The sequence below is a fragment of the Phalangium opilio genome, unplaced genomic scaffold (assembly GCF_054372755.1).
Source record: "Phalangium opilio isolate 3A_F unplaced genomic scaffold, DU_Popi_V2 ptg000209l_1, whole genome shotgun sequence".
Classification (NCBI taxonomy): domain Eukaryota; kingdom Metazoa; phylum Arthropoda; class Arachnida; order Opiliones; family Phalangiidae; genus Phalangium; species Phalangium opilio.
The window spans coordinates 6569912-6580484 of record NW_028324217.1 but is presented as its reverse complement, the minus strand read 5'-3'; the positions used below and the strand labels follow the sequence as shown (position 1 = coordinate 6580484).

At 35.6% G+C, this 10573-nt stretch overlaps 1 protein-coding gene across 1 annotated transcript; it reads right to left on the bottom strand.

The window, feature by feature from the left end:
* Positions 1-2108: 2108 nt before the first annotated feature.
* On the bottom strand, positions 2109-8821 carry LOC149618721 (uncharacterized). The gene is made up of 6 exons (XM_089854025.1): positions 8803-8821; positions 5690-5786; positions 4301-5511; positions 3230-4212; positions 2736-3171; positions 2109-2606 (listed from the first exon to the last, which is right to left on the bottom strand). Exons 2-6 carry the CDS (start codon positions 5763-5765, stop codon positions 2442-2444), a joined length of 2871 nt encoding a protein of 956 aa, XP_089710151.1. The 5' UTR covers positions 5766-5786; positions 8803-8821; the 3' UTR covers positions 2109-2441.
* Between the last annotated feature and the right edge of the window lie 1752 nt (positions 8822-10573).

The window sequence follows — 10573 nt, the reverse complement described above, 5'->3', positions numbered from 1 at the left end:
AAGATGTCAGTAAATACGTAACTACGTATACAGCGCCCCTAGCGTCCAAAATGTGAACTATATCTTGCTTTATTGCTGAAACGTTACGGCAAAGCTCATAATTTCATCAGGTTTAAGGTGTCAGTAAATACGTAACTACGTATACAGCGCCCCTAGTGGCAAATGTGTGAACTATATCTTGTTTCATTGCTGAAACGTTAAGGCAAAGCTCAGAATTTCACCAGGTTTAAGATGTCAGTAAATACGTAACTACGTATACAGCGCCCCTAGTGGCAAATGTGTGAATATATCTTGCTTAATTAGCCGTTCATAACTGCTAAAATAATAATATACTTGCATAGAGGTTGTTTGAGAGCCTTACTACTGCTGGTATTTGGTATTCATGAAAGCGTAAAAACACAGTATCTTTCAATATTTATGTGTGAATTTATGTAGATTCAGGTCTGACTAATGTATAGTTTGTCAATTATTTCAATACTCATATACGTGATAAAGATATTTTCATGATGAATATTTTTATTATCTGGAAAAAGGGTACTACCGTGGGAATTTTAATCTTCTAACTTTATTCTCTATGTTTGAGAGCTTATTTCATAAACATATGCCTGTACCTTTATTGTCATGAAAAGCAATAAAAAATTGAGATTCATTCATTCAATCGACCAATAATTGTTCAACTTTATTTATTTTATTGTACATTTATAACATATATAGCGGTGTTCACTTATTTATAAGTGGATATTCACTTATTTATAAGTGGATATCCACTTATGTTTATATCCATCATTATGTCTACTTTCGCAAAGTATCAAAGTTCCGATTTTGAATGCCGATCTCTGCAATAAAACAGAGAATTATTCAATATTCACATCTAATTGATGATAAAAATCCAAAGTTGGAACTGGCATTTAAAGGGGACTGCGTTGGAAAACGATGTTCCCAGCCTAAGATATTTAATAATGCCACAAGATAATACAATTGCAAGGGACCAGCTCATTGCTTTCGCTATAGATTCATCACCAACTGGAGTTGTATCACTATTACAGACTTCTAGTATTGGAAACAGCAATGATGAGAAACAGTTTATAGGATAATAATAGACAATGATAATAGACTCGAGTTCCGAAGATTGTAACATCAGAAGTGAATTTACCCTTCTAGTATTAAGATTAGGGAAAAGGAGTGTAAAGGCCTTTTCAGAAGATAAAAGTTTGACTCAATTAGATGGGTCAAAAAGTTGAGTCAGCAAAAATTGGTCAGTGATCAATAAATAATTTGGTGGTTCAACTTGTCCAACTTCCGTTCATACGATCCAGTGTCATACTTATGGAACATAGCTTATAAACTTATAAATTTTGTAATTAAATATAGGTTCTTTTAAAAATGATAACATTTTGTTTCCATTTTGGAACGTAGTACAGCTCCCCCCCCCTTCTTATTATATTCAGCTACTTCATAAACCTAATAAAACTTTCTAAGTTTAAAGTTTATTAGTTTAAATACGTTAAAATAAAAATTCAGACCCACCAAGGATATTAGATGTTATGAGAGGGATGAGTAGAGCAAGCCTTTTCAAGTACATTCTTTCGCGCCTGAGGCAGTGGGTTATTTCACTAAACGCGCGCAGTCATATTTTCCCCTTTCAAGAATAAATGTTTTCTTCTTCCTCACCCTGGAAGATTCTAGGGGCTGTAAAACCACAGCGTGACCCTTGGAGAGTTAGTTTTTTCTGCTTTCCATAAACTGTTGAACCATGAACCGCAGCATGATCTGGTCTTTATTATTTGACCTTGAAAAGTACCAAAAAACTTAAACGTTCGATCGCATGACACGCCGTTGACGTTTCCACATTTGCCTCGCCTTTCTCAAAAATTCTCATCCCTCTTAAAATCTAGAATCCCTGTGCGAAGTGAGCACTCTTCCTAGCCGCTTCGACTGCTGAGTTATATAAAACAACATAAAACCGCATAAAAACACAATGAAAACTTACCTTGTTTGATATAGGAGCCAGTGACTTGGTGCTAGTTTTAGGGAGGGTGTAAAGGGAGTTCGTTTCTATAGGCATAGGCTTGTCCTATCATTTCGACAAAATGAAGTTAACGCATATTTAAGCTGTCAATTATTTTATATTACAGTAAAAGGTATTACACTCAAAAATAAATACATAACAAATACAAAATTGCGTAAAAATATAGGCTCTAAGCCTTACTTTAATAATCGTAATCCAGACGATCATTTAACTTAAATTTTAAAAAATTTAGAAAACATTTAAGTAATTAAAAATAAATACATGAATAAAATTGGCGTTGTAAAAAAAATATAAAAATAAATAACGTTCATGTTGTTATTTTCTTTGAGTAAATTTTAGAACGCAATGTGTCATGAGAATTGAAATCAACTAAACCTTACTGAAAAAAACTAACGGTGAGAAAATTATAGTTTTAACCATAGTGTCCGACAATGCTATCAATCCATTCTCTGTATTTGGCCACGTTGACGTAGACACCAGGAACTCCAGCTTGACCGCAACCAATACCCCATGAAACGATACCGGCTAGCTTCCAAACTCCATGGTCTTCGCAGACCAATGGGCTTCCACCATCTCCCTGTTAAACGAAAGGGATGAATGGTTACTTCTTACGTAAAACTTTTTTTTGTGGGCTTGCACAAAATGGCGTCGATCTTTTGATACTCTATAGGTCATCTAATCGTTAAATAAAGACAAAAATATTTACCGTGCAAGCATCTTTTCCAGGTTCACCACCGGCACACATGAATCCCTTGTCCAACCTGTAGCCGGGTCCCAATCTTGTCTGCTTCAGCCTGTACTCACAGTCCCTATGATCGATAACTGGTACGTCGACCTCCTTCAAGACGTTCTGGTATTCGCCCTTGTTGCCAAAAGCGTCTTTGCCCCATCCCGTGACGAAACATTTCTGTCCGGTGAAGTGCTCGTGAAGTTCTGGTAGGCAAGCGGCTGCTATATGGGGTTGGTTAAGATCAACGGGAGTGTCCAATCGCAGAAGAGCAACGTCGTCCTTCAAGTTTCCAGGGAAGAAATCGGGATGAACAAAGACTTCTCCAATAAGCTTTTCGACGTGTGGGTAGAATTCATCTTCACGATGGACATCCCATTCACCAAGACGGATTTTCAAGTCTTGAATGTTGTATCTTTAATGAAATTGTACGTTAGAAACTATTAAGCCTAAGAAAATAGATATTGACTTACTTCTTTAAACAATGAGCGGCTGTGAGTACCCATTGACTAGCGATCAAAGTTCCTCCGCAAACGTAGAGACTATCTCCTGGTCCCAACTTCTTCAATATACCCACGTGCCATGGATATTCACCAAAATCGGTTGAGTCTTCTCTGTAGGCGAGGTTATTTACTCGTCCATGTACGCCATAATTGTTTCTGGAACCGCATGATCCGTAGTTCGCCCTAACTGGTTTCTGCAATAACCCATGATGCCCTCCATGACCACCAAATTGGGATTGAACTGGTCTGTAAGGCACTTGCTGTGGTCGGCCGTATGTTGTTTGAGACGAACCATATCCTCCATGGATGCTACCACCAAATTGTGCTCTGGTTGGGTAATGGTTAGGACCTGGGTAAGGCTTAACGTGACTTTGTTGAGCTCCCGGTCCAATGGCAGCAGTGGATATGGGTGGACGATGAATTTTATCATCTTGAATGAACTGAGGAATGGGTCTCTGAATGGAAGTTGCGGGTTCGTAAACTGGTCTGTTGATGCTCTGTTGGTGTTGATTTTGTTGGTGGTGTTGGTTGTAACTTCCTTGAAATTGATCTACGTGTTGGATATGTTGAGGTTGTCGATGAGGGAAGTTGTTAATCTGGATGCCTTGTCCGGGTCGATGTGGTGGGTGACCACCAGATTGAATGCCGACAATGTGATCGGGTAAGGGTCGTTGGAAAACGGGACCGCCATGTTGTTGGTTTTGGTTGTGCTCTTGAACGGGGACGTACTCGTGTTGGAAATCGCTCTGAATGTCAGATCCTTGATGCTGTTGGAAACCGCCTTGTTGAAAACCTTGAGGAAATCCTTGTGGAACGCCTCCTTGGAAGCCATTAGGTAGGTTCTCAAACCCACCAGACGGTGGGACCTTGCAGCACCTTCGGAGAAGACCACAACTGTTGGACCCTCCGACGAAACGGGACATGACATCTCTAGCGTAGGCTGGTATTTCAGTCTAAGTATGTTCAAAGAATCATAAACATCTCTAAGTACAAGGTATTGAATAAACTTCATAAAAAAAGAAATTTAGGCGTTAAACTTACGTCATTAGCTGGAACACTTCTTCTGGTAATATTAGACTTCCTAGCAGACCGTTCATCAATGTCCACAGCCGGACCATCACTTTCCCTGGCGGAATTGCTCAAATATCCATCCTTACACAAGTAAAATGGTACACAAATGCAAGGCTCCTTCGAGTCGAAGAGTTCCTGTTGTTGCACGTGTCCGGTATTGGCTACTTCATAAATTCCATCTTGACCTTGAAAGTATTGTCGCCCGTCAGATGAGGTTGATGGTGCTGGACCCTTAGCTCTCTGGTCTTGATAAACTGGTCTGGACACTGATGAGGACACCGATTGTACATTTGATTGTACATTCGACTGTACACCGACGTACTTGGCGTCACGTTGTGGCGGATAACTGGCACCGTTGAGGTAATCGGGTTGTTTTGCGTCCTTGATGTATGAACCTTGAGAACTTTGGTATCCCGATGAGCTTTGAGACGAAACTACGGTTCTTGTAGGGTAATTGCTCGAATCCAAAGTTTGAGGTTTGTAGTGTCCCTGAGAAGTAGAAATTCTAGTTCCGTATGACTGATCAGACTGGTAGTTGGATCCACTATTGACTGGTTTAAATGACGAAGAACCTGATGATAAAGTTTGGTATCCGTCAACTGGTTTTTGAACAACGGATGGAGCCGGAGCGGGGTAAGAAACGGTAGGTGTGTCATGAGACGACGGTTTGTAAACAGGTTGAGGTTGGTAAGACGATGATTGTTGGTAAGAAGATGATTGTTGCCTTTCATCTACCAAATCATAGGACGGTCTTTGAGGAATTGGTTGCGGAGGATAGGGTCCGGAGTGACTTTGACTATGACTTTGGTCTTCTAGTTTACGGTTTCCCCTGTAATCGTCGTCATCATCGTCCAAAGTAACAATTGGAATGAAACCCTTGATGTTCAGTTTCTTCCCACTGTCGTTAACGATTCGACCTTGACGAGTTAGTCCGAAACTTCCGGCGCTTCTTCCGGTGATGTCGGAAGTTGAGTCGTAGGCATCGGCGTCAGTACCGTTAATTGGTACAGTATCGTTGTTGTCTACATCGGATAATTCGACTATGTCTGTGACTAGGGCCGTTACATTATCCGATAGAGTTGTGATGTCGGTAGTTGAGATTGGATCCTCTGTGGTCGTTGGCGTAACTGTAGTCGTGTCAGTCTTGTCACCATCTTTCCATTTCCAACCGGAGGATTTTTCTGCATGTTAAAAATGAACATATTAAAATAGACCTACATCTTAATGGTTTATATAAAAGTTTGCAACGTCTTTGAAAATTCAAAATTCGTAAATAGGCTTAAGGAATATTTCAAGGATTTGTATTAGCCGCAAAGTGCTTTATTTGTTGATTAGTTTTAAAACCAAAACAGGACATACCGAGTTCCGGTTCAGCCGCAATTATCTTCAGAAGAAGTACGGTGACAAGAATAGCCTTTCCGTAGCGTCGGTCCATTATAATTTTGACCACGACAACCTAAATTAAAAAAAAAAACCAAAAATAAGATATAAAGATATTCCATTGTAGTTCATTTATTCTGGCATTGGCCCATATATGTATCTAAACCGTCTTATCGTTAAAATTAATTGGAGAAGGTCTAGTTAAGGTTTCAGACTTAACTATTTTAGGAAAGTTATTCTACCATATCAAGAATTTTTTAAATTTGAAATTTATCTCAATATTTGAAGATGGAAAGATTAGACAAGGAGGGTATTGTTTTACAATTTTTAGGCCGATACGCTTTGGTGCTCTGGCGTGGGTGGGATTCTGGTGGAAACTTAGTTCCGTCAGTGAGATCATTATATTATTTTAAGAATGAATAGTACGTGAGATGGTGACAAGCTCTCTCAATACAGTAGTTTTATATTCAGTCCTTCGCTACCATGATAGTTGAATTAATGTCTTATAAATATTTCCAGGAGTTTTATCTTGAAATATAAACCACCCTTCGGGGGTTCTGAAAGTTGTTTGTTGTTTGTAAATATGTATGTTCTTTATGCATAGTCACAAATCGTTAATTTCACAATTTTGGGACCAAACTGCATGGATGATATCAGTAACACTACGGGGAGGTTTTAGAAATAGTTGGGATTGTTTGGTTAAGTTCTTCTCGAGGTTGGGATGGAGGTGAACCCCGAGTCCTTAAGCCTGTTAAGAACGTCATATTCTAGAACGGTAATATTTTAGCTTTATTAATGACCCCTAATTAACCATTGTTTAATTGGAATCGAAAGTAATAAATAAATAACTAAATAAAAAATAATTAGAAAATAACAAAATAATTGTTAAAGTTAATATAAAATAATTACAAAAAAATAATATAAAATAATAAAAAAATTATATAAAATAATAAAAAAGTTATATAAAATAATAAAAAAATTATATAAAATAATAAAAAAGTTATATAAAATAATAAAAAAATTATATAAAATAATAAAAAAGTTATATAAAATAATAAAAAGTTATATAAAATAATAAAAAAATTATATAGAATAATAAAAAAATATATAAAAATATATAAAATAATAAAAAATAATTTAAAATAATAAAAAAATTATATAAAATAATAAAAATAATAAAAGCACAATAAAAAATAATAAAAATAACGTCATGTCAATAGACTATTTTGTATTTAGTGTCTACATAGACAGGAAACTATTCCCGGTCTCCAGTCCTTATAAGTTAAAACATGCGGACACCGCAGGGTAGCTTAGCTAGTATAGAGAGATTTCGGTTGGCTTAGTAGTACGTCACACGGTTCTAGCAGACATATTGGTGGATTTCAGCTTTCCTTTTGCATAAGACCCACCAATATGGCCGTGTAAATTATCTCCTTCACGAAACAAAAGCTTTATCTATTCTATACTTTGTACAACTAACTATCAATGGCGAGGCTTTTAACCTTTGATATTCTTGTATAACTATGGAATCTTCCTTTAAAATTACCTCATTTGAGTTCAAAACTTAAATAGAAAAAATAAATAATAATTTTCACCCTAAAACCTAATTTTAAACTCAAAACTTTCCTCCCAAAGAGCGATTTTAAACACATAAAAGTAATAAATAAACTAGCGAAAGATCGAATATTCCCACTCACTTAGCGCCCTACCCCCAATGATCTAACGCTGTATGGGGCGACTAAATCCTGTTTTCGGCCTAGTTTTATTTAGAAACCGACATCAATTCCCTACAACTTCTCTTCTTAAAGAAAAAGAATTAAAAGAAAGAAAGAAAATTCATTTAACGAAAAAACACCCCATCTTAAAAACTGGTCTTCAAAATAAAGGTAATCTTCACTTTTCTTTGGAAAATAAAAAATAAAAGTAGTACAGCTTTCTTTTTGAACTAAAAAAAGTTCAAAAACTAAATATAGAACTTTCAACTTTTGCGATGACGAAACAATATAATACCTTGATTGACAACCAGGAAACTTTGAATGGAAGTTAAAGAACATACGCCATGTAATTCAAAGGGTTAAAGGGCCCAAATATGATAAGCGTTGTTACACTAAGAACCCATATAAGAACTGAGAATGTTGGATGATAATATTGGGTCGTAGTGCCATATTGAAAAGCATGTACCAGTGCGTGGAAACCAAAGATGGCTTCATAAATAACTTGAAATTGTCTTTGGTTTCCACGCATTTATCAAATACAGCTTTAAATTACCGTTAATTTATCAAAAACAGCTTGAAATTGAAAGTAATTTATCAAATACAGTTTGAAATTACCGTTAATTGAACAAATACTGATTGACATTACCGCTAATTGAACAAATACTGATTGACATTACCGCTAATTGAACAAATACAGCTTGGTATTATTGGTAATTTTTCAAATACAGCTTGATAAATTAGCGGTAAAGGCATCTTTGGTTTAAACGAATTATTCAAATACAGCTTGATAAATTAGCGGTAAAGGCATCTTTGGTTTAAACGAATTTTTCAAATACAGCTTGATAAATTAGCGGTATAGGCATCTTTGGTTTAAACGAATTTTTCAAATACAGCTTGAAATTACAGGTAATTTCTGAAATACAGCTTAAAATTACCGGTACTTTATCAAAAACAGCTTGAAATTACCGGTAATCTATCAAAAACAGCTTGAAATTACCGGTAATTTATAAAAATTATCTTGAAATTACCAGTAATTTATGAAATACATCTTGAAATTTCTGCTAATTACCAAATATCTCTTTGAATGTACAGTACCATAATTTTAAAGCGGTATTTTATTAAATAGATTACCGATAGATACCAATAATTTTTAGTAATGACTTTAGTAATTGAATCTCAAAACCTAAACGCAAAACCTTCAATTATCATCAAAGATAATATCAGAATTGTTCGCGTATGTACTTTAAATCATCGACTGCCATGATAGTGGCAGCTCAGTGTAGGCAAGGTTTTGACCCCGAAAGACTTAATTTTTCACGATCAGAAGGACATCGACCTACTAAACAAATTCAACATCATCCCCCTCTTTTATCTTACGGTATTAAGTTCGTTATTTTTATATTTCGCCACGGACTTCTTTATTTTTGAACGGAATACACTTTTCTCGTTATTATTATTATTATTATATTTATTACTCGCATCGTTGCGCTCTCACTGGTGGCGTCGCCGGCAATACAAATTTAAATTTTTCCTTCCTACTCTAAATTCTAAATATCTAAATTGACCTGATTTTGTTTCTTACTAACGGGGGAGTGGCAAAAAATACTAATTTTAGCTCGAGTGTCTCTTCAATGTTTCAAGGTTTTCGTGGATTGTTTTACATGTGGCAACTTTATTTAGATCTTCAATGTTATTTTAGTTATCTTATCTCGAATTTAAATAAAAAGGAGATATCGATATTGGATATTTTAGCAAACTCTATTATTAAAAATGTATGTTGGTTTATTAAATCAGGGATGGATTTAACTTTAGAAGTAGGAATGGAGAACGGTTAGTATTTACTTCAGTTATTCCTACTCATAGACCACCCAGTAAAGAGCCCCTCCCTCCAACACGTAATTAAAAGTTTAAATTATCTTATTGGCTGACTTAAACTACGTTTTGATGACGTTGCTGACGGGTACGGCGAAAAATAACTAATTCCTTTTTATCTCTGTCAATATGACCCGTCTCTTCTTTCATACCCCTCCGTCCCATGGAAGGGGGTCCGGGATTACTCTGTTCTCCATTCCTACTTCTAAAATTAAATCTATCCCTGATTAAATCTAGTTAAATTAGTTTCCATTGTGCGTTGATTATTTTTTATATGTTTGATTAAATAAGAAAGGCCGTTTAATCACCGCAACGTTTAAATTATATTAAAATTATATTTTTGTAATTTTAACACTGTTATTTTTGAAGAATTTCAATTAAAAGGTTTGCATATTATCTTGGGTATCAAAAAGTTAACTTGATTTTAAATTGAATTAGTTCGGTTATTTTTGATGTTTTGTACCTTTCAATAGCCACTTCGTTAAAACACATCTCTTCTACTAACGTATTAGGGAAATATTAAACCAAGGTCAAGTCCATTCTTTTATATCAAGGTTGTTTTAGATCAGGAAGTCATAATGCACCATTTTCACAACATATTGAAAAGAGTTTGGAGTTGTTGAATCTGACAAGGGATAGCTTAGTTGCCCGTGCTTTTAATATTGAGACGAAATCTACGATATTTATCTGAAACGCGAGCGGTTTTTGGACCTTCCACTAAAATTGAATTTGAAATACTGAGCTAATTCCTATTTAAAATTTTAATTTGCTCCTTCGGTTTGATTGTGCTATAGTTTTGGAAACTAGAAACTGTATCACTGACGAATAAAATCAGTAATTCTGAAGACTACAACTATTAAAACCCCGTTTATTCACCGGTTCCTTTGGGAATCTAAATGCTTTCTAAGATAACAAACCACATAAATACTCAACACGTTCACTGTTGACACCTAGTCCAACGGTTTAGGACATAATCGCTACCGGGATAAGCTAACCAATATGCTATTCCACATTAACAGTATTTGCAAATAACTCCCTGTTCAAGTAAATAAAAATTATGTACGTACCTCTGTCGCAAATATTTGTTATATTCCGCTTGTTGACTTTCTCCCTCCAATCAGACCTTAATTCACTTTCAGGTCTAATTTATGATGTTCTTATTTTATTATTTATTTTCTTATAACACTAGCTGTTTAAAAAAGCATAGTGTTGAAGCCCCTTTAGCGTCTCTCACTGACGGTGTCTTATCTTTATTTGAACGAAGAAAAGCCGAAAC

Coding starts and splice junctions, on each gene's coding strand:
- LOC149618721 (XM_089854025.1), bottom strand. CDS start 5,765: ATGGACCGACGCTACGGAAAGGCTATTCTTGTCACCGTACTTCTTCTG. Junction 3,172..3,229: donor GCCGCTCATTGTTTAAAGAA/GTAAGTCAATAT, acceptor ATTTCATTAAAG/ATACAACATTCAAGACTTGA. Junction 2,607..2,735: donor CTGGAAAAGATGCTTGCACG/GTAAATATTTTT, acceptor TTCGTTTAACAG/GGAGATGGTGGAAGCCCATT.